At 40.1% G+C, this 24913-nt stretch overlaps 1 protein-coding gene across 4 annotated transcripts in view; it reads left to right on the top strand.

Annotated features, from left to right (window-relative positions):
• Evi5 (ecotropic viral integration site 5) overlaps positions 1–24913 on the top strand; it is a 165482-nt gene that overhangs the window by 29359 nt on the left and 111210 nt on the right. For all 4 annotated transcript variants that reach the window (XM_048351975.1, XM_048351974.1, XM_048351972.1 and 1 more), the window contains exons 2-4: positions 7561–7790; positions 22531–22720; positions 23683–23907. In XM_048351975.1, coding sequence (XP_048207932.1) covers positions 7561–7790; positions 22531–22720; positions 23683–23907 — 645 coding nt within the window. The remainder of the gene's footprint in view (positions 1–7560; positions 7791–22530; positions 22721–23682; positions 23908–24913) is intronic.

Below are 24913 nucleotides of genomic sequence, written 5' to 3'. Positions count from 1 at the left end.
CTTTAGAAGTAGTATTAAATCCCTAAAGGTATAAATGCTTGATTTTCAATCATCATTAGTGGGCATGTCAAAAACCTCTCTGTTTTTTTCTGAAGAATTAATCATCTTCAGAACTATTGAGTCTTATCTTTTTTTGTGTGTGTGGGAGGCAGTCCTGGGGCTGGAACTCAGGGCCTGGGCACTGTCCTTGAGCTTTTTTTGCTCAAGGCTAGCACTCTACCACTTGAGCCCCAGCACCACTTCTGGCCTTTTCTGTTTAAGTGGTACTGAGGAATTGAACCCAGGGCTTCATGCATGCTAGGCAAGCACTTTACCACTAAGCCACATTCCAAACCTTGTCAAAGACTTTATTTATTTAATTATTTTTTTGGCCAGTCCTGGGCCGTGAACTCAGGGCCTGAGCACTGTCCCTGGCTTCTTTTTGCTCAAGGCTAGCACTCTGCCACTTGAGCCACAGCGCCACTTCTGGCCATTTTCTGTATATGTGGTGCTGAGGAATCGAACCCAGGGCCTCATGTATACGAGGCAAGCACTCTTGCCACTAGGCCATATTCCCAGCCCTCAAAGACTTTAATTTCAGAACATTTTCTGTAAATGGCTTTAATTTGAAACTTAAGTTTAATTTTCAAAGTATTAATGTGATCAAGGATATTGCTTATGTATGTAACAGGAGATAGTGCTTAACTTTGCTCTACTGGATGGTTTTATTGGTAGACTATCGTGTGCAAGAATATTCCTGTAAGAGTATTATATTTAATTTTAACATGTTTTATTTGAACATGTTAAACATGTTGAACATTTCTCATTTTAGGTTCTTCATAGTAGTTGTGAACATTTTGAACCTTTACTTTTTTTTTAATTTGTGAAAATTCTTCATTATTTCTAGCAACCAATACTACATGACAGTAAGAGAATACCAGTTTCTTTGGTCTCAGAAATGCTCAAGCTGAGGTACATTTTATACTTGATTTCCTGCTTTGCTTATTTGTGACATTTGACTATTTGTTTGACTTCTTAACTAGCTCCAAAAAGGAAGAAAACATGTACGTTTTATTCTGAATACATTTCCTTCCTTCCTTCCTTCCTTTTTTTTTTTTTTTTTTTTTTTTTGGTTGGTCATGGGACTGGAACTCTCGGCCTAGGCACTGTCCCTGAACTCTTCAGCTCAAGATTCTACCACTTGAGCCACAGCGCCACTTCTGGTTTTCTGGTGTTTCATTGGAGATGAGTCTCATGGACTTTCCTATCCAGGCTGGCTTTGAACTGTGATTCTCAGATCTCAACCTCCTGAGTAGTTAGAATTATAGGTGTGAGCCACCGGCACCCAGCTTGGACTACATTTTTAAAGCACCTAATATATGTTCTTTCAGAGTAGATTCTAAATGAATTCTTGGCTAAATGTTACTGTACTATCTTCTCTGTTGTAAGGTCCAAATGTGTGAAAATAGAGATTACCAAGGATATCACCTGTAAAATAAATATATGTAGAGAAGCTGAAGAAATCTGTCCTATTCTCTTTGAGAAATTAAGACTGAAATGAGTGAATCACAGTCTGTGAATTTAGCCTGGTGAAATTTCAGTGTGTTTGTCAGACTGCATTTGGTGATTTGACATAGTATTACTTGTATTATAACCTAGAGCTTTTTTTTTTTGGGGGGGGGGGGCAGTCCTGGGCCTTGGACTCAGGGCCTGAGCACCGTTCCTGGCTTCTTCCTGCTCAAGGCTAGCACTCTGCCATCTGAGCCACAGCGCCCCTTCTGGCCGTTTTCCATATATGTGGTGCTGGGGAATTGAACCGAGAGCTTCATGTGTAGGAGGCAAGCACTCTTGCCACTAGGCCATATTCCCAGCCTAGAGCTTTTGAGGGTTGTCTTGTTTTACAAATAAAAAAATTTAAAACATTACCTTTTTTCCTTCCTCCAGAAGTGTTTTTATTTTTTTATTTTTATTTATTTATTTTTTTTTGCCAGTCCTGGGCCTTGGACTCAGGGCCTGAGCACTGTCCCTAGCTTCTTCCCGCTCAAGGCTAGCACTCTGCCACTTGAGCCACAGCGCCGCTTCTGGCCGTTTTCTGTATATGTGGTGCTGGGGAATCAAACCTAGGGCCTCGTGTATCCGAGGCAGGCACTCTTGCCGCTAGGCTATATCCCCAGCCCAGAAGTGTTTTTATTTTTAAGCAGTCATGGGGCTTGAACTTGGCCTGGGCACTGTCCCTGAGTTCTTTTGCTCAAGGCTAGTGCTTTACTCAGCCTCCTGAGTTGCTAGGATTACAGGCATGAACCACCAGTGCCCAGTCAGCAGTTATTTTTCTTTGTAGAGGTGGTTAGGTGCATATTTTACATAGTATCAGACCTCAGAAATAGCAGGTAATACTTGCAAAATGAACATATCATTTACTTTGGATCGGCTGTATCTTTTTCTTAAACATACTTGAATGTTCTGAGGCTATGAGAATAGAACTAGCATTGTAGTAACTATTCAGGGATCATTTTGTTTAAAGGAAAATTCTTTAAGAAATTACCTTTTAGAGAGGATTCTTGTCAATTTAATTTAACAGTTTCACAGTTCACATTTGTATACACACAAAGGCAGAAAGGTAGTTTTAGTGATATACTTCTATAATCTCAGCAGTTGGGAGGTTGATGCAGGAGGGGAGGGAGTTGGAGGCCAGCCTGTGCTACATAATGAGATCCTGTGTCTAAAGCAAACCAAACAAAAAGTCAGTAACAAATGGGGTTTGGAAATTACACTCAGTAGTAGTAGAGCACAAGAGGCTCTGGATTCAGTTCTTTTTTTTGCCAGTCCTGGGGCTTGAACTCAGGGTCTGAGCACTGTCCCTGTCTTCTTTTTGTTCAAGGCTAGCACTTTGCCAACTTGAGCCACAGCACCATTTCTGACCTTTTCTATATAGGTGGTACTGAGGAATCAAACCCAGGGCTTCATGTATGTGAGGCAAGCACTCTACCACTAGGCCATATTCCTAGCCCCCTTGGATTCAGTCCTTCCTTCCTTCCTTCCTTCCTTCCTTCCTTCCTTCCTTCCTTCCTTCCTTCCTTCCTTCCAGTCCTGGGGCTTGAACTCAGGGCCAGAGCACTGTCCCTGGCTTCTTTTTGCTCAAGGATAGCACTCTGCCAACTTGAGCCACAGCACTACTTCTGGCCTTTTCTATATATGTGGTACTGAGGAATGGAACATAGGGCTTCATGTATATGAGGTAAGCACTTTTGCCACTAGGCCAATTTCTCAGCCCTGGATTCAGTTCTTAACACCAAAACAAAACTAAACAAAATACAGGACCCAAGGCATTCTTCATACAACAGTGTTACCTAAGGATGATACTCTTAGGAGAGAAACACAAAGGCACAATGCCTGTGTGTATCTGATCATATAAAATAATATTTATCCAAATGAACTCCAGGAAATGGAAAAAAACAACATGGTTGTAACATAGTGTTTATAAAGTCTGTCTAAAGCAACAGAAGTCTGTAGGAGGATAATGATCTTTGTAGAATGGAAAAAAAATGAGAAAAGGTAGCAAGATTCCAAATAGGTTTTCTTTTTCTTTCTTTCTTTTTGGTTGGTTGTAGGGCTTGAACTCTGGGCTTGGGTGCTGTGTCTGAGTTCTTCAGCTCAAGGTTAGTGCTCTACCACTTGAGCCATAGCACCACTTCTGGTTTTCTGGTGGTTAATGGAGAGTCTTGTGGACTTTCCTGCCCTGGCTGGCTTTGAATCTTGATCCTCAGATCTCAGCCTCCTGATTAGCTAGGATTACAGGTGTGAGCCACCAGTGCCCAGCTTCCAAATTTTCTATATGTAGTTTTCTATATGTAGTTGTTTTTATTTATGTTTTATTATGTTTTGCTGGTCCAGGGGTCTCATGGACTTTCCTGCCCTGGCTGGCTTCACTCTGCAGTCCTCAGATCTTAGCCTCCTGAGTAGCTAGGATGACAGGTGTGAGCTACCAGTGCCCAGCTTATTTTTATTTCTTATTTTTCAATTTTCCTTGGTCATGAAGCTTGAACTCAGAGCCTGAGTGCTGCTATCCTTGAGCTCTTTTGCTCAAGGCTAGCACTACTTTGAGCCACAGCTCTACTTCCAGTTTTCTGGTGGTTAATTGGAGATAAGAGTCTCACTGACTTTCCTGCCTGGGCTGGCTTTGAACCAGTATCCTCAGATCTCAGCCTTCTTGAGTAGCTAGGATTACAGGCATGAGCCAACAGTGCCCAACTTATTTTAATTTTGTGTTGCCCATGTGAGGGCTTGAACTTGGGGCTGGGTGCTCTTTTAAAAATGTTTCCTCTCAGGGCTGGGGATATAGCCTAGTGGCAAGAGTGCTTGCCTCGTATACATGAGGCCCTGGGTTCAATTCCCCAGCACCACATACACAGAAAATGGCCAGAAGTGGCGCTGTGGCTCAAGTGGTAGAGTGCTAACCTTGAGCAAGAAGAAGCCAGGGACAGTGCTCAGGCCCTGAGTCCAAGCCCCAGGACTGCCCCCCCCCCCAAAAAAAAAAAAGTTTCCTCTCAAGGCTGGCTTCTTACCATTTTGACCACAGCCATACATCCAGCTTTCTGGTAGTTAATTGGAGATGAGTTTCATGGACATTCCTTCCTGGGCTGGAAGTTATAAGTGAAGCTATATAAGATGACTACTATGGAAAGAAAGAGATTAAATTGACAGGACAGATAAGGTTGGAAATTACATATAATGGAGGATGTCATCAAACATCTACATTTGAAAAACTCAATATGGAAGGACACAAGATTCTAAACTGAAAAGGTCCATAAGAATGCTAAGCAAACCAGGTGAGAAAAGGTTTATATTAAGATAATTTATTGAATTTTCACAACTAGGGGCCCAAAGAGAAGATAGAAAAGTTCCTGGCGGTTACAGGGAAAATGGAGCTAATTAATAAAATTAAAGTAGCTTCAGACTTTTTCAACAAGAATATTAGGAGCTAAAGTACAACAAAGAACAGTAGAAATCGGAGGGAAAATTATTTCTTTGTTTTGATTTTCTTTTTGTCAGTCATGGGGCTTGAACACAGGGACTGGGCACTGTCTCTGAGCTCTTTTGTTCTGCCACTTTGAGCCACAGCTCCACTTCTGGGAAAATTATTTCTTTTTCTTTCTTTCTTCCTTTTTTTTTTTTTTTTTTTTTTTTTTTTGCCAGTCTTGGGCCTTGGACTCAGGGTCTGAGCACTGTCACTGGCTTCTTTTTGCTCAAGGCTAACACTCTTGCCACTTGAGCCACAGAGCCACTCCTGGCCGTTTTCTGTATATATGGTTGCTGGGGGATCGAACCCAGGTCTTCATGTATAGGAGACAAGCACTCTTGCCACTTGGCCATATTCCCAGCCCCGGGAAAATTATTTCTAATAAAGAAACTTCTAATGAAAGACATTTTCACTTACCTGTGTCTTAAATTTATGTCTCATGCAACTCCTTTCAGGATGCTAGTAGAGGAGGAACCTTAACAAAAATGAGAGAATGTACTGAGAAAAGGGAAGACTTGAGATTTAGGGTGAAAATTGATTCACCCCAAGAAAGAGCCAAGGGATTATAGTTATGTCCCAACTAGTTTAGAATGGAGTAGATTGCAATGCTTTGAAAGGACAGGTCTGAAAACAGCACTGAGGGCTGGGGTTGTAGTTCAGAGGTAGAATGCTTGCCTAGCCCTGGGTTCTGTTCCCATTACCCCCATTAAAAATTGATCGCACATAGGAGGGATATGTTAGAATATACTGAGGAAACTTATAAAATGGTATGAATTATGGAACAGTAGAGATTCATTAAGTACTTATATATAAATGTTACCAAGGTATTTATTATCTGCTGAGAAAGTAAGCAGAATAGAGTAGAAGAGGCAGAGTCTACCTCATAGTATAGTTATGACTGTAGTTCTAGTCATGGTTATGTATCCACTGTATGTTGATCCAACCCAAAGTATTTTTTTATTATATAGGGTTGGTTCAAGGTAAAAAAAAAGTGTATATTGTAGTGGATGATATGGTTGAGGATATGTGATGGGAGAGAACAAAATGGATCTTTTTCACACTGACAGGTAGATAGATAAAATTTCAAAACTTTTTTTGTCATTGGCTTTATATAGCTAGTGAAAATTAAAAACTATAGGGAAAAAGGCAATGAATTAGACAATTATTATAGCCAAAGAAGGTCAAGAATTCTATTTCATGAACAGCCTCGAGGTAATATCTGTAGTCCTAGCTACCTGGAAGGCTGAAGTTTGAGCCTGGTGTTGGCAACATGGGGATATATCATGTCAAAAATAAAAATATTTTAGAAACTTCTCAAGTGTTCATGAAGTTCTCAGTGGGATTTGTGACAGCCAACGTGTCTAAGGAGGTGATGTGATGGTAGTTCTCATTGCACTTATAGAAAGTGGTACTTCTTGTGTGGATTCTTCATTTTTTTATTTTTATTTTTTGGCCAGTCCTGGGCCTTGGACTCAGGGCCTGAGCACTGTCTCTGGCTTCCTTTTTGCTCAAGGCTAGCACTCTGCCACTTGAGCCACAGCGCCACTTCTGGCCGTTTTCTGTATATGTGGTGCTGGGGAATCGAACCCAGGGCCTCATGTATACGAGGCAAGCTCTCTCGCCACTAAGCCATATCCCCAGCCCCTGGATTCTTCATTTTTTAAATCATTTTTTTTTTGTGTATTATTACATTATCTTCTGTGGAAAATGATTTTGATTAGTAAGCCAAAAACCATTTTTGGGTTATTTATCCAAATCTCCTAAATACTGCCTTGTATCTTTGTGCTGCATAGAATGTTAAGGCTCTTCATTACATCCTATTTATGCTAAGAACATCCTTGTCGGTTTGTCATATTTTGAAGGATTACTCTATCCTGATCATCTGTTAGACATGTTTTAATTCCTTGGCTTTTCAATGAAATTCCAATAAAGGATATACTTCAACACCCAGACTCATAATACCCATTCAAGCGCGTGTGCGCACACAGGATATTTTCAACAAAAATTTCATAAAACAATATGTCCTTACTTTGATATTTTCTTCATCTCTTTATTTTCAGAAATGTCAACCTATTAAGGCTTTTTTTTTTTTTTTTGGCCAGTCCTGGGGCTTGGACTCAGTGCCTGAGCACTGTCCCTGGCTTCTTTTTGCTCAAGGCTAGCACTCTGCCACTTGAGCCACAGCGCCACTTCTGGCCGTTTTCTGTATATGTGGTGCTGGGGAATTGAATCCAGGGCCTCATGTATAGGAGGCAAGCACTCTTGCCACTAGGCCATATCCCCAGCCCCGGCTTTTGGGTTTTTTGAAAATTATTTCCTAATGGGTTTCAATTTGTAGTTTGGGAAATATTGTTCTGGGTTGTTTATGCTATGACTATATTAATTTGAAATAAATGGTTTCTAAAACCTGTATGTTATGATAACACTAAACCAGGTTTTATCTTTATCATCTCAAACAGAACATGCTGGTAATTATTATTAAGTAAAATCTAACAGGGTTATTGAATTTTTGGTAAGGAATACAGTACAATTAACATATGTACTATCTTCATTCTTATCTTTAGGTGGCGACAGACAAGGTTGCAGAGAAGTTGAGTTCTACTCTCTCATGGGTGAAGAACACAGTATCGCATACAGTCAGTCAGATGGCCAGTCAGGTGGCAAGTCCATCTGCTTCATTACACACTACATCCTCATCTACCACACCATCAACACCGGCTGTTTCACCAGCTTCCCCATCACAGTTGAGTCCAGACGACTTAGAACTCCTGGCTAAACTGGAGGAACAAAATAGGTGAGTGAGACTGCTTGACATTTCTCCTCCCAGTTACCATAGAAGCCAAACCACAGTCTAGATTTTAAATACTTTTTTTTTTTTTTTTTTTGGCCAGTCCTGGGGCCTGAGCACTGTCCTTGGCTTTGTTTTGCTCAAGGCTAGCACTTTACCTCTTGAGCTACAGCACCCCTTCTGGCTCTTTCTGTGCATGTGGTGCTGAGGAATCGAACCCAGGGCTTCATGCATGCTAGGAAAGCACTCTTATCACTAAGTCACATTCCCAGCCCTTAAATACTTTTATATGGATTTTTATTTGTTTGTTTGTTTGTTTATTTATTTATTTGTTGTTCATGGGACTTGAACTCTGGGCCTGGGCACTGTCCCTGAGCTCTAAATTTTGCTCAATGCTAGTACTCTGCCACTTTGAGCCACAGTACCACTTGCAGTTTTCTGATGATTATTGGAGATAAGAGTCTCATGGATTTTCCTGCCCTGGCTGGCTTCAAACTGATCCTCAGATCTCAGTGTTCTGAGTAGCTACGATTACAGGTGTGAGTCACTGGTGCCTGGCTAAGGTTTATTTTTATTTTTTGGCTTCTTGTTTATTAAAATTGCTTAACCAGATACATTCAAGTTCGTCCCTTCCTTCCTTCCTTCCTTCCTTCCTTCCTTCCTTCCTTCCTTCCTTCCTTCCTTCCTTCCGCCAGTCCTTGGCTTGAACTCAGGGCCTGGATGCTGTCCATGAGCTTCTTTGTACTCAAGGCTAGCACTCTACCACATGAGCCACAGCTCCACTTCTGGCTTTTTCTGAGTAGTTTACTGGAAATAAGCTACTCATGACCTTTTTCTAGCTTTGAATTGTGATCCTCAGATCTCAGCCTCTTGAGTATCTATCTATGTTACAGGCGTGAGCCATGTCTCTGGGCATTCAAGTCTTATTGAGAGAGAAGTTTGGTCTTAAAACAGAATAAAATTTTCTTCCAGGTCAGGTAGCTTTAGAGATTTTCTTTCTGGCAGTACTGAGATTTGAGCTCAAGGTCTCACACTTGCCATATATACACTCTATTCATTGAGCCATGCCCCCAACCCTGTTTTGCTTTAGTTATTTTGGGATTAGGGTCTTGCATTTGTTCCTGGGTAAGCCTGGACTGTGATCTTCCTATTTGTGTTTTCCATGTAACCGATGACAGTTGTACACCACTATCCTAAGCTTTATTGGTTGAGATAGGTCTCACTTTTTGTGTGGTCTGGTTTAATCCTGTATCCTTTAGATTTCTTCATGCCTGGCTGAAATTTGTATTGTGTGTGTGTGTGTGTGTGTGTGTGTGTGTGTGTGTGTGTGTGTATGTGTGTGTACTGGGACTTGTCCTTGGGGTCTGGGTACTGTACTTTAGGTTTTTTGTTCAAAACTGACATTTTACCACTTGAGCCACAGCTCTACTTCTGGATCTTTTTTTTTTTTTTTTTTTAATTCAGGGCCTGGGCTCTATCCCTGAGCCTGAGCCTCTCTGTGCTCACAGCTAGAGCTCTAGTACTTGAGCCACAGTGCCACTTCTGGCTTTATCTGTTTATGTGGTACTGAGGAATCGAACCCAGGGCTTCATGCATTCTAGGCAAGCACTCTTACCACTAAGCCACATTCCAAGCCCTTCTGGATCTTTTTTTTTTTTTTTTTTTTTTGAGGGAGTACTTAATTGGAGATCAGTCTCACAGGCTTTCCTGCACAGGCTGACTTGGAACTGCAGTCCTTAGATTTCATCCTCCTGAGTAATTAGGATTATAGGCATGAGCCACAAGCAGGCACCTGGCCTTAGGTTTTGCTTTTTAAGAAACACAATCTGGGGCTGGGAATATGGCCTAGTGGTAAAAGTGCTCGTCTTATATACATGAAGCCCTGGGTTCTATTCCTCAGCACCACGTATATAGAAAAAGCTGGAAGTGGTGTTGTGGCTCAAATGGTAGAGTGCTAGCCTTGAGCAAAAAGAAGCCAGGGACAGTGCTCAGGCCCTGAGTTCAAGCCCCAGTACTGGCAAAAAAACAAAACCAAACAAAAAGAAATACAGTCTGACAGTCTTGCCTATTTTTACAGTGGCTGAGGATGAACTTAGGATTTTGCCCATTCTAGGTAAACCCTCTATTCCTGTACGCTACATCCTCAGTTTGTATTTATAAGTACAGACCCTGTACTTACAAGACAGGGTGTCACTATGTAGCTCAGACTGGCTTTGATCTCCCAGTCTTCTTGCCTCTGCCTTCTGAGTGCTGGGATTATAGGCACCTGCCTCAGTTTTACATTTTAATTGGGATATTTAGATGGATTTCTTTGGAAAATACATCAATGGACTTTTATTTCTTGCTCACATTGACTTTCATCTCATAGTATAGGTTGGATATTTTTTGCTTCACATTTCATTCTAGCCTTACCCCTTGTCCAGGGCAAACTGGAATTAAGATAGGTGGAAAAGTACTTGGCACCATTGGCTTATGCATATAATTCTAGCTACTCAGGAGACTGAGATCTAAGGATTACATTTCAAAGCCAGCTTGGTCAGGAATGTTCATGAGACTCTTATCTCCACCTAACTACCAAAAAACTAGAAGTAAAGCTTTGGCTCAACGTGGTAGAGTGCTATCCTTGAGCAAAAAAGCTCAGGGACATTGCCCAGACCCTGAGTTCAAGCCCTAGGACTAGCAAAAAAGAAAAAAAGAAAAAGAAAAGTACCAAGACCACTGTTGAGTTTGTTTTTGTGCTGGTGTACAATAGTGACTATGCAACTAAATATATAAAGGAATATGTTAAATAGTTGCTAGTGATATGTGAATATAGATAAATATGTTCCCAAACAATTCATAACTTTTTCATGAATATGAGATGTGAACTAGGGAAAAATAACTAGAGTTGTTTAAAGATGTTTAGGAAAGTGGGGCTGGGGATATAGCCTAGTGGCAAGAGTGCCTGCCTCGGATACACGAGGCCGTAGGTTCGATTCCCCAGCACCACATATACAGAAAATGGCCAGAAGCGGCGCTGTGGCTCAAGTGGCAGAGTGCTAGCCTTGAGCGGGAAGAAGCCAGGAACAGTGCTCAGGCCCTGAGTCCAAGGCCCAGGACTGGCCAAAAAAAAAAAAAAAGATGTTTAGGAAAAAGATTTTGAGGTTGGGTTTTTACATCTGTGGTTATATGCGTGTTTATTAGTATACATGAGGCCATAGGTTCAATCCCATGTGCAAAACCAAAGAGATTTTGCAGAAATCTGTGTTCTTATGTAGAAGTATTACAAAATTTGAACTTGTTTTGTATTCAGATTTTGAATCACCTGCTTGTATGTTATGTTGTATGTTTAATTAAAACAATCATTAGAAATCTAGATCCACAGGAAAGATTCCTATGTAGAGAAAGGTGAATATAGATAGCAACATCTTTTGTGTTGAGAGCAATCACAGTGAAGAGAGAAGTCTAAATAAAACAAAATAAAAATATATACCAGCATCTAGCTTTCTTCCTCTTATTCTGTATTAGGTGTGGGAGAAAATTGTAAAAATAATATTTTAAAGTTTCTCTATTTGTAGGGCTGATATTGTGGCTCACTGGTAGAATTCATGCCTACCTAGCATGTGTGAAGCCCTAGGTTTGATACCTCAGTACCACATAAACAAAAAAAGCCAGAAGTAGTACTGTAGCTCAAGTGGTAGAATGCTAGCCTTGAACAACAACAACCAAAAAAACCCCAAAAACTTCAGTGACAGTGACCAGGCCCTGAGTTCAAGTCCCAGCACTAGCAAAATAATGAAACAAAACAAAACAAAAAAAGAACGACTTTCTCCATTTCTGTGGTTTATAATAAAGGAGCTATAAGTGACAAATGGAAAGTAGTTATTTGCCACAATTACTTCTTTTTTTCTTTCTTCTTTTTTTTTTTTTTTGGTCGTACTGGGGCTTGGACTCAGGGTCTGAGCACTGTCCCTGGTTTCTTTTGCTTGAGGCTAGCACACTAGCACTTGAGCCACAGTGCCACTTCTGACCTTTTCTGTATATGTGGTGCCGCAGAATCGAACCAAGGGCTTCATGCATGCTAGGAAAGTACTCTACACTAGGCTACATTCCCAGCCTCACAATTGCTCCCCACCCCCACCCCGGGGTCCTGGGGCTTGGGCTCAGGGCCTGAGCACTGTCCCTGGCTTCTTTTTGTTCAAGGCTAACACTCTACCTTGAGCCACAGCACCACTTCCAGCTTTTTCTGTTTATGTGGTGCTGAGGAATTGAACCCAGTGCTTTGTGCATGCAAGGTAAGGAATCTACTACTATGCCACATTCCCAGCCCCACGATTACGTCTTATAATGTAATATTAGATGCTTTTATTTAGGATTTAATCTTCCCCATACATAGATGGTCTTCTGATTATGTTATTTATTTTTTTGCTTCAGGAGATTAAAAAATGGTAACATTTAGGAAATTAAAGTTGAAGAAACATGAAAATACCAGATTCTATGTAGAAATGCTTTTCTTTCTCATAGTTTTGCAGAAAGATGTGAAGAAGAAATGATTCAATACAATGTCAAAGATTTATTTGAAGAAAGTTAATAATTGATAGATTTAATGTTGAAATAGGGCAATTTTTTCTCCTGTGTGTTAAATGTGTTTTTCTTTATTTTATAAGTAGTAAGGCATTGGCAGAGATGAATTTAAGGAGGTAAGTTTCAAGTGTAATAGCAATGCATTGTAATTCAGAAGGGAAATATTGCGAACTAAATTTTGAATTGGCCATTGTTTGTTTTGTAGTTTGATGTTTGTTACCATGTCTTTTTCTGTTATTTACAGTGGATTTTTCATTTTAGCATATATTGGGGTATGAAGAAATGAAAAATATTCTTTTGCACTACAGTAAATTATAATTTAAAATTTCTTTTTCTACTATGATATTTAGGAATCTTTAAGGTCTTAAGTACCTTTCTGTCTTTTAACTTCTAGATCTTTGCTGTTGATCTAGATCTGTGCCACTAGCTATATATGGCAGTTGGGCAGATGAAATATGACTAGTCCTAGCTCTGCTTTAAGAGTAAGCCAAATGCCAGATTTTGAAGACCTGATTGAAAAAAAGGAGTATCACATTATTTTTTAAATTTAACATTGAAATGATATTTTGACTTTAGTTGATAATACAAATTACAAAAATTTCATGTTTTTTTTTTTCCCACGGGGCTTAAAATCAGGGCCTGAGCACTGTCCTTGGCTTCTTTTTGCTCAAGGCTAGCACTCTACCACTTGAGTCAGAGAGCCACTTCCAGCCTTTTCTGTTTATATGGTTGGTACTGAGGAATCGAACCCGGAGCTCCATACATGCTAGGCAATCATTCTACCACTAAGCCACATTCCCAGCCCAAAAATTTCATGGGCTTTTACTTTACTATGATTTAAACTTACATATCTGGCTTTCATTACATTTCTTTTGGTAAGATGATCTAGGTGATCTAATATTCAGTGAACATTACCTCAGTTTTCCTGAGGTTGTTCTCCACAAAATATTCAGCAATAATTAAGGAAGTATAAAGCTTATAAGCAAAATAGATTATTTTCATGTCTATGTTAAAAACTTATTTAGTCATAAAAAAGTCTTTAGCTCTTTATTTAAACTCAGGCCTTTTTGTTTATATTTGTTTGTATTTGTTTTATATTTTTTATCAGTTGTCTATAGAGAGTATTCTCTGTCAAATTTCTGATTAGAATTTTGGGTTTTTTTTTTTTTTTTTTTGGCCAGTCCTGGGCCTTGGACTCAGGGCCTGAGCACTGTCCCTGGCTCCTTCCCGCTCAAGGCTAGCACTCTGCCACTTGAGCCACAGCGCCACTTCTGGCCGTTTTCTGTATATGTGGTGCTGGGGAATCGAACCTAGGGCCTCATGTATCCGAGGCAGGCACTCTTGCCACTAGGCTATATCCCCAGCCCAGAATTTTGGGTTTTGTTCACCTTTCTTGAGCTGTCATTTTAATGCTAAACAAGAAATCTGTTTTTCAGAACTAGGGAGATTCTGGAAAGTGAGATATTTCTTTTGTGTTGTTTGGGTCCTTTCCTATGCTGGTTGTGTTTTCCCCTAGTTTCCTCTTTTTTTTTTTTTTTTTTTTGGCCAGTCCTGGGCCTTGGACTCAGGGCCTGAGCACTGTCCCTGGCTTCTTCCCGCTCAAGGCTAGCACTCCGCCACGTGAGCCACAGCGCCGCTTCTGGCCATTTTTTCTGTATATGTGGTGCTGGGGAATCGAACCTAGGGCCTCGTGTATCCGAGGCAGGCACTCTTGCCACTAGGCTATATCCCCAGCCCCCTAGTTTCCTCTTTGTTACTTCTATTTCTCTGAGACAAAAATTGATATGAATGTCACACCTCTCTAAGTTAATGTAATTTTGCTGTGGTCTGAATGATTGTGTCCTTCCAAAATTCATGTGTTGAAACATTCCCAAGTGACATTACTAAGGGATATGACCTTCAGGGAAACTCCGCCCTCAGGAGTGGGTTTAATGGCTTTATAAAAATAGGTTTTAGAAAGCCCCTCTGCCTTGGGCCATCTCAGGACATGTACAAGGTGAATAGTAAATTTCTGTATTAAATTATCCAGTCTACAACATTTTGTGATGGCAGTCTAAAACATTTGTGATGGCAGCCAAAGTGAACTAAAATAAGTCTGATTTTACTCATTTGCCAATTGTTTAGCTAACAAGTTGTTTTCTTTTCCAAGAATTTTTACATCTTGTTTCTTTGGCATAACGTTATGGGATAATGGAAACTTCTGTTTGAAAAGTTGCTCCCTCTATGATAAGGCTCTGCTTCGAAGTGCAGTGTATTTAGCTTTCCATGTTTTTCTCATATGGTATTATGCTTCTTTAGGTTCTCACATACTATCTCAGTAATTTAAAAAAATCTCAACTGGCATGTTGACCAGTTGCCATTATAATTCTACTCTGGTATAAATAGGAAAATACTGTGCTGAATATAATAGGATATTAAAAAACGTTTCATTTCAACTCCATAAATAATTGCCAAGCTTCTGTACAAAGTTTCCACCTTGCTTCTGAACTTTAAACTTGTTTTCAACTGCTGGACTTACTGTCTATAAGAATGTCCTCCAAGTACTTCACACTACAAATATCTCAAAGAGATATTTCTTTTCAGTTTTGTAGATTTCTTTAATGCTTATCACATCATGTTTCTATATATACAAAATACTCTTCTTTCTCACATCGCTTATGAATGTGTGCTCTGCTATTTTCCTTAAATAAGTGAAACCTTGGTAAGGAGAAGGTTTAGTTCTCAGAAGTATTGATATGGGGAACTCATCTGTTTGAGATTAAGACCTGAATTACTGGAAGTTCCCTGGTTCTCAGTTTACTTTCCAGTCCCACCCATAGGGATTTACAGTGCTTTACCAGCTCTAAACCTATCCCAGACTTTCTCCATCTGTGATACTATTTGAAGACCTACTTATGCTGACCTCAACTTACTAATGTTTAGTTGTAGCCATTTTAAATGACTGCTCTTAGATATATCTGGATCTGCTCTTTCCTTCTTTCCTGCTCCTCCTTCTCCTCTCCCCCCCTTTTTTTGGTTATTGTTCATGAGGCTTGAATTGGGGGCCTGGGCACTGTCCTTGCTCTTTTTGCTCAAGGCTAGTATTCTACCACTTTGAGCCACAGTGCCACTTCAGGTTTTCTGTTGATTACTTGGAGATAAAGGTCTCATGGACTTTTCTGCCCGAGCTGGCTTTGAACATCTCAGCATCCTACTGAGTAGCTAGGATTACAGGTGTGAGCCACCAGCACCCAGAGAGTTACTTTCGTTGTTGTTGTTGTTGATCTAGTCCTGGGACTTGAAGTAGGCCTGGGCACTTTACCTGAGCTTTTGTGCTCAAGGCTAGGGCTCTATCACTTGAGTCACAGTTCTACTTCTGACTTTCTTGGTGGTTAATTGGAGATGAGTCTCATAGACTTTCTTTTTTTTTTTTTTTTTTTTTTTTTTTTTTTGCCAGCCCTGGGCCTTGGACTCAGGGCCAGAGCTCTGTCCCTGGCTTCTTTTTGCTCAAGGCTAGCACTCTGCCACGTGAGCCACAGCGCCACTTCTGGCCATTTTCTGTATATGTGGTGCTCAGGAATCGAACCCAGGGCCTCGTGTATACAAGGCAAGCACTCTTGCCACTAGGCCATATTCCCAGCCCTCATAGACTTTCTTGCTTGAGCAGGCCTCAAACCATGATCCTCAGATCTCAGCCTCCTGAGTAGCTAGGATTATGGGCGTGAGCCACTGCCATTCAGCTGGAGCTACTTTAATAGTAGACTTACAGTGGTTTTATTAAGAGACCAGGTGTATGAGATGCTCCATTTGTGAGAAATCTGACCTCTGATGTCTTAATTTGGCAGTGTTCTGGGAGGATGAATAAATCTGGGCCTAGGATTTATTCTGTAGTAGTTGCAGATAAGAAATGGCCACAGTGAGAGCTGGAGGTGTGATTCCAGAAGTAGAGTGCCTGCCTAGAAAATGTGAAACCCTGAGTTAAAAAAAATGGCCAGGCTGGAAATGTGGCTTAGTGGTAGCTGAGCTTCTTTTGCTCAAGGGTAGCAGTCTACCACTTGAACCACAGCGCCACTTCTGGCCTTTTCTGTTAAGGTGGTCCTGAGGAATCAAACCCAGGGCTTCATGCATGTTAGGCAAGCACTCTTGCTACTAGGCCATATTCCCAGCCCCACAATCCTGAGATTTTAGCCTCCTAAATAGTTAGGATTACAGGAGGACAGGCATGAGCCAAGTATAAATCTACATATTCTTAAGGAATATACAACTGCTTTTCCTGCATGCCATGACTAATTGTAGCATACCTGACTAATGGTACTATGGATTCTAAGAAAGATATTGTTGACTGTTTCATTGTTGGTACAAACATTGTAGAGTATACTTACACAAACCTAGATGGTATAGCCTATGGCTTCTAGACTGTAAACCTGTATAGTGTGATGCTCCACCGACTGCTGTAGGCAGTTATAACAGTGCTATTAGTGTATCTACACCTAGAAAAGGTACAGTGAAAATATGGTAAAAGATTGAAGAATGGTCTAATTCTATAGAATACTTCCTGTGAATGGATCTTGCAGGACTAGCAATTGCTCTGGGTGAGTCAGTGAGTGGTGAGTGAAACAAAGGCCTGGGACATTGCACTGCAGTAGACTATGGACACGGTACACTTGTACTGCCCTCATAGCGCAGAAAACATTTTTCTTCAATAAATTCTTGTTTTTGTTCCGTTCTGGAGCTTGAACTCTGGGCCTGGGTGCTGTCCCTGAACTTTTCAGCTCAAGGCTAGCACTCTACTACTTGAGCCATGGTACCACTTCTGATTTTCTGGTGGTTAGTTGAAGATAAGAGTCTCACGAACTTTCCTGCCCTCGCTGGCTTTGAACCATGTTCTCAGATCTCAGCCTCTTGAGTAGCTAGTATTATAGGCATGAGCCACTGGTGCCTGGCTTTAATAAACTTTTTTTAATTTTAATTTTTAATTTTAATTTTAGTTTTCAATTCTGACTCTGTAATAACACCTGGCTTAAAACACAAACTCATTGAATAGCTTATATAAACGTATTTTCTTTTTATCGTTGTTGCATAAACTTCATTTTATTTAAATTTCTTTTTTTCCTTTATTGAGATTAAGTAACTACATAAATTTCACAGTACACATTTTAACCTTCCCAGTGATGCACATCATCATTGTAATTTACAAAGCTTAGGATCTCTAGGAACATTAACAATAAAACAATTTCTTCCAGATCGGGTGATATGTATATTTCTTTCCTTTTTCTTGGTATGATCTGTTCCCTCTTTTTTCCTCATTTCCTCCCTCTGGTTCCTGCCCTTGAGTTGCTTAGTTCACTTTCATCAATGTCCATTGCAGCTGTTGGGCCCCTATGCTGTATTTTTTCACCCACTTTCCACTCATTCTGTGCCTTCCTTCCTACTTCCCTCAGATGTGCATGTGTATAGACCCTATGTGAGGTAAAGAATATGTAGTCTTGTAATAACTATAAGACAAACTAAGAAGAGGTAATTTTGTACAACATTATTTTTAAAGCTTTTAAAATTAAAACACACACACACACACACACACACACACACACACACACACACACACACACACACAGTAGCCTAGCCCACTCAGGGTCAGGATCGGCTGTGCCTGTCTTCTGCTTCTACATCTTCTCCCATGATGTCTTCAGGGACAAGAGCACACCTGGAGCTTTCATTTCTTCTAATAACAATGCCTTCTGAAGAACATCCTAAAGACGAGGAGGCTGTTTCACACTAAATAATAATTATTTTTTTAGTAAGCATGAGTATACTTAAACAACAAAAGGCGGGGCTGGGGATATGGCCTAGTGGCAAGAGTGCTTGCCTTGTATACATGAGGCCCTAGGTTCGATTCCCCAGCTCCACATACACAGAAAATGGCCAGAAGTGGCGCTGTGGCTCAAGTGGCAGAGTGCGAGCCTTGAGCAAAAAAGAAGCCAGGGACAGTGCTCAGGCCCTGAGTCCAAGCCCCAGGTCTGGCCAAAAAAAAAAAAAAAAAAAGGCATAGTATACTAATACATAAACCACCAACCTTTTGTCATTGTTTAATATTATGTACTGTGCAAAATGATATGGTATTTTTCTTTATAATCAATAGAAAAGTAAGTTTCTTTGCTACCAGCATCACTCCAGATGAGAGTAATGCATTGTGTCATGAGGTCACCATGTAGCCCTCACTAGGTGATAGGAATTTTTTATTTTTTTAAATTATTTTTTTAAATTTAATTTATTTATTAATTGAACACAAATTTTTTGGATAGAGTGTTGTGTAAAAAGGGTACAGTTACATAGTAGGGGAGTGTATACATTTCTTGTGATATCTTACGCCCTGTTTTTCTTTCCCTTCTCTAGGTCAGGTAGACATATATACAATATATAATGTATCAAGAACATATACAGTAGCCACGTGGCCGCACCCAAGAAAATTCGCCTAGGGCTTTAAATGCAATGTCGATATTAGATAATATGTCGACAGTAGTCTTATATGAATGTACCTATGTAGCTTTTGAGCTATTGTATTCCACTGAGAGGTCAATTTTTGACCTTTATGTGTTGAGTAATTGTTTGGTTTTAGTTACATACTGTTGGGTTGCTGCCCCAATCCTGTGGGAAATACTATTTGACAAGCAGTTTTTGGTTTCACAGACCTGGTCTCTACTGTCTCTCCGTCTCCCTTTGTTAACAGTCATATATCAGGGAGATCATGCGCCCTTGTTTTCTGTGTTCTAGGCTTGTCTCGCTCAACATTATTTGTTCAAGTTCTGACCATTTCCCTGCGAATAACAATATTTCACCATCCCTAATCACTATGTAGTATTCCATTGTGTATAGGTACCATATTTTTTGGATCCATTCATCTGTGGAGGGGCATCTGGGTTGTTTCCATATTTTGGCTATTGTGAATTGTGCAGCGATAAACATGGAAGTACAAATGTCTTTTTGATATCTTGGGGTTTGCTGTTTAGGATAGATGCCTAGGAGTGGTATGGCTGGGTCATAGGGTAGGTCTATATTGAGCTTTTTGAGAAACCTCCATACTGTTCTCCAAAGTGGTTGTACTAATTTGCACTCCCACCAACAATGGAGAAGGGGTCCTCTTTCCCCGCACCCCCTCCAGCATTTGTTGTTGCCTGAGTTCAGAGTATAGGCCATTCTAACTGGGGTGAGGTGGTATCTCAGGGTTGTTTTTATTTGCATTTCCTTTACTACCAGGGATGTTGAAAATTTCCTCATATGTTTCTTTGCCATTTTTATTTCTTCTCTTGTGAAGTCTCTCTTTAGCTCCTTTGCCCATTTCCTAATTGGTTTATTGGGCTTGGAGGGGCTTAGTTTTTTGAGTTCTCTGTAGATGACAGATATCAGGCCTTTGTCTGTTGCTGTGCTGGTAAATATCCTTTCCCATATGGTTGGCTGTCTTTCTGTTTTGGTGGCTATTAGCTGTGCAGAAACTTTTTAATTTGTAGTAGTCCCATTTGTCGAGTCTCTCCTCTATTTGTTGTGCCCCTGGGACTCTATTCAGGAAGTTCCTTCCTGTGCCTATAAGTTCTAGCGTCTTTCCTACTCGGTCCTTCAGTAGTTTCAGGGTTTCAGGTCTGATATTGAGGTCCTTGATCCATTTTGAGTTGATCTTGGTTCATGGTGATAGGCTTGGGTCTACTTTGAGTTTTCTGCATATGGCTGCCCAGTTCTCCCAGCACCAGTAATTGAAGAGGCTGTGTTTATTCCATTGTATGTCTTTAGCTCCTTTGTCGAATATCAGCTGACTGTAAGAGTGCGGTTTTATTTCTGGATCTTCAATTCTAATCCATTGTTCTTCCGATCTCTTGCAAGTTTTTAGATCAGTTATAACTAAATCAGGTGATATCATATATGGGGTCTATCTTTGACCAAACTGTCAAGTTTGGTCATAGTTCACTTGATAGAAACTTGATAGGACCAATTCATTTATGCTGCAAAATGTTCTAACTCTCATACAGAAAGTCTGTAGACTTTCAGCTATAAGTCATTTTTGGAGATAGGTTTCATTTTGTTTTCTGGGCCATGTAGAAGTGAATTTTAACCTTACAAGGAAGTGCCAAACAGTTCTTCAAAGTGACTACCACTTTCATTCTTCTGATACTTATTTATGAGCATTACACTAGGTGACTGACCTTTGGTCTGGTCAGTTGTAGTTGTGTTAGTGTGACTTAACCTGTATTTTTACTGTTATTTTGTTGTTGTTGTTTTGTTTTGTTTTTTGCCAGTCCTGGGTCTTGTGAGTCAGGGCCTGAGAACTGTCCCTGGCTTTTTTTGCTCAAGGTTAGCACTCTAGGTCTTAAGCCACAGTGCCACTTCTGGCTTTTTCTATATATATGGTGCTGGGGAATTATATGGGAGGCAAGCACTCTACCACTAGGCCATATTCCCATCCCTACTGTGTTTTTGTAAAACAATATTTTAACAGTATTATTACTGTGATTTAACTTTTATTTTCCTGATGCTATATTAATGTGTACTTACTGTGGTTTAACTTGTATTTTCTTGATGTCTAAGGATGCTGAAACTTTTCAAGTGTTTAATGGCCCTTTGATCATCTTGTTTTTGGAAAACATCAAATTCAAGCCTGAGCACTGTCCCTAGCTGCTGCTGCTGCTTCTGCTTCTTCTTCTTCTTCTTCTTCTTCTTCTTCTTCTTCTTCTTCTTCTTCTTCTTCTTCTTCTTCTTCTTCTTTCTCAAGGCTAGCACTCTGCCAACTTGAGCCACAGTACCACTTCTGGCCTTTTCTTTCTTTCTTTCTTTCTTTCTTTTTTTTTTTTTTTTTTGCCAGTCCTGGGCCTGAGCACTGGCCCTGGCTTCTTTTTGCTCAAGGCTAGCACTCTGCCACTTGAGCCGCAGCGCCACTTCTGGCCATTTTCTGTATATGTGGTGCTGGGGAATCGAACCGAGGGCTTCATGTATACAAGGCAAGCGCTCTTGCCACTAGGCCATATCTCCAGCCCACTTCTGGCCTTTTCTATATATGTGGTGCTGAGGAATTGAACCTAGGGCTTCACATATATGAAGTGGCAAGCACTCTTGCCACAAGGCCATATTCCCAGCCCTCAAGTCTTATTTTTTAAAGTGTAGTATTCAGTTTCTCAATCATCAAAAAAATTTTTTTTGTCAGTCCTGTGTCTTGGCACTCAGGGCCTGAGCACTGTCCCTGGCTTCTTTTTGCTCAAGGCTAGCACTCTACCACTTGAGCCACAGGGCCACTTCTGGCTTTTTCTATATATGTGGTTCTGAGGAATTGAACCCAGGGTTTCTTGTATATGAGGCAAGCACTCTATCACTAGGCCATATTCCCAGCCCCTAAATCATCAATTTTAAGACTTCTTCTTCTTCTTCTTCTTTTTTTTTTTTTGTCAGTCATAGGGCTTGAACTAAGGGCCTGGGCACTATCCCTGAGCTTTTTTTTGATCAAGGCTAGTGTTCTGCCACTTTGAGCCTTAGCATCACTTCCTGTTTTCTTGTGGTTAATTGGAGATAATCTCATGGACTTTGCTGCCTGGGCTGGCTTTGAACCACTATCCTCAGATCTCAGCCTCCTGAGTAACTAGTGCCACTGGTACCCAGCTAATTTTAAGAGTTCTTGTATTCTGGCCATTCTTTTGTTAGCTATATACATTTGTCAGCTATATCTGAATGGCTCATCATTTCTGTATCTCTGTCTGTTTGTCTATCCGTTCATCTGTCCTTCCATACCTCCCTCCCTCCCTAGCATATGTTCTTTCTCTCTGAGGCTTACCTAACACATTTCCCCACCCCACCACCTGATTTCCTCTTATTTGAATTGCTATTAGTATTTTGTTCCTATGGTTGTTTTGTGATGGGATATTACTGAGTTGCTGAGACTTGTCTCAAACTTGTTGGCTTAAATGATCCTCTGCCCCAAGCTCCTCAGTAGTTGAGACTGCAGCTGGCTGCCTAATGTAAATTTTTAGAGAAACCATGAGAAATTATAGTGGGGCTAGTAGTACTCAAGTGCTTAATATAATTTGTTACATCATGTTTTGAAACTGTGTTTTTCCAAATTTGAAAAGTTGTAAATTTGTAGTTGTTGTATAAAAGGCATCTTAGGATGGTAGCTTCATCGGTTATCAATGTGATATGCTATTTTGAGCAGTTTTTAATTACATTTTAGATTGTTAGAGACGGACAGTAAGTCTTTAAGATCTGTAAATGGGTCAAGAAGAAACAGTGGCTCCTCTCTTGTATCAAGCTCATCAGCCTCCAGCAACCTCAGCCACCTTGAAGAAGATTCTTGGATTCTCTGGGGAAGAATTGTCAATGAATGGGATGATGTGCGCAAAAAGAAGGAAAAGCAAGTTAAGGTATTTGTGTTGTTTATTAAAGTGTTCTTCCTCTTTTCCCAAATCAGGTCAGGCACAGATTAATAGAGGAATATGAGAAGAAGGAAAAGAAATAAAAAAAAAGGATTTTAACAGTTTCTAAGCTACGTAATAAAAAGATTGGGTTTACAGCTTTACGTGTGTGTGTGTGTGTGTGTGTGTGTGTGTGTGTGTGTGTGTGTTTTCCTTGAGTTTGATCTCAGGACTTTGTATTTGCTAAATTGATACTCTACCACTTGAGCGAATGACTCCAGTCCTGCTTTTTGTGAATTATTTTAGAGAATCTAGCTAACTTTTCTGTCTAGACTGGCTACAAACCATGATCCTTCAGATCTCAGTATCCTGAGTAGCTAGGATTACTTTGTAAACTTTATTTGTGCCTCATAGAAGTTTTGACTTGTAGGGATCAGCTCTCAAACTGTAGAAATACATAGTTGAAAATTATTTTAGAAATTAAATTCTCTGATCTTACCAAGTTAAGATATTCTTGAATTACCAGTATTTTACTGTTTTTTTTTTTTTTTTTTTACCTCATCAGCCTTTTGAAATGTGATGGCTATGTTACTGTCATTCATAGCTCTTTAGGCTACCAAATCTTTGTTACCTTTAGAAGCTGCACTCACTGAAATGACCAGAAATTTCCATGGCTCTGCAGTCCCCAGATCAGTACAGGATATACTGAAGGTCTAAATCTTAGCTCTTTTACAAAAAGTTTCCTTGCCAGCTGTGATGCCTTTAGTTTTAGCACTTAAGAGATCAAAGCAGGAGGCGTGGGATTTTTGAGGCAATCCTGGGCTACATAGTGAATCCTCTCAGGAATCTCCTCAAATTTTAAAGTTGATAAAGTTTTTCATTGTACTTCTACCCAGAAGCCTGATTTAAAACAGCAACATTTAAATAATTTATTTTGTAAAAATCATATTCCTTTTGTTTTTGTGTTTCAGGAACTTGTACGTAAAGGGATACCCCACCACTTTAGAGCAATAGTTTGGCAACTTCTATGCAGTGCACAAAGCATGCCAATTAAGGATCAGTATTCAGAGCTCTTGAAAATGACCTCACCTTGTGAGAAATTGATCCGAAGGGACATTGCTAGAACTTACCCTGAACATAATTTTTTTAAAGAAAAAGATAGCCTTGGACAAGAGGTTTTATTTAATGTAATGAAGGTAAGTTCTATTTATTCATTTTAAGAAATGAAATCTATACATTTCCCATGATGAAGCATGAACTCCCACCACAGTAACAGTAGCCAGTTTCTTTGACAATAAGATAGATTTTAGTACAATTTCTACTTTATTTATTTATTTGTTTTTTGCCTATCCTGGGGCTTGAACTCAGGGCCTGGGCACTGTCCCTGAGCTTCTTTTGCTCAAGGCTAGCATTCTACCACTTGAGCCACAGTGTCACTTCCAGCCTTTTCTGTTTATGTGGTACGGAGGAATCGACCCCAAGGCTTCATGCATGCTAGGCAAGCACTCTACCACTAAGTTATATTCCCAGTCCCTCTGCTTTAATTCTGATGATACATTGCTGTCTGCCTTGGAGAACTTAGGGGAAAATTCATCCCATTATTCAGCATTGGTTGACAGAAATAAAATAATCTATTACCACAGATCCTGGAGAGATTCCCTGAGAAGATGTTTTCTTCACCTGTATGTGGTTCATACTCAGGAATTCAGTTTTTTGCTATCACAGCTGCATCCATTTGACTTTTCTTCATGCAGTGGTTTATGTTGTTAAGAGTGCTCAGCCCCTGTAAGGTTTGCAATTCTAATTTTAAATGCAGTATTATCATTTCCCTTCCTGTAGTTTTTTTTTGTGCTGCTGTAAAATACTGATTTTTTTAAAATTAGGTAACTTCAACTTTCTTGATGCTTTATCTTTTACAATTTTACCTTCATCACTTAAAAAATTTTTCTTAAGCTCTATCTTTCTAAGTATAAATTTCTTTATGCTGCTGCTGCTGCTGCTGCTTGTTCTTCCTCTTCTTCCTCTTCCTCCTCCTTCTTCTTCTTCTTTCTTCTTTCTTCTTGTCCTGGGGCATAAACTCAGAGTTGGGGGCTCTGTCCCTGAGCCTCTCTGTGCTCAAAGCTAGCACTCTACTCTTGAGCCACAGAAACACTTCTTGGCTTTTTCTGTTGATGTGGTACTGAGGAATAGAACCCAGGGCTT

The sequence above is a fragment of the Perognathus longimembris genome, chromosome 7, assembly GCF_023159225.1.
Source record: "Perognathus longimembris pacificus isolate PPM17 chromosome 7, ASM2315922v1, whole genome shotgun sequence".
Lineage (NCBI taxonomy): Eukaryota > Metazoa > Chordata > Mammalia > Rodentia > Heteromyidae > Perognathus > Perognathus longimembris.
Note: the sequence above shows the minus strand (reverse complement) of the source record. Positions and strands in the feature narration are given on the sequence as shown.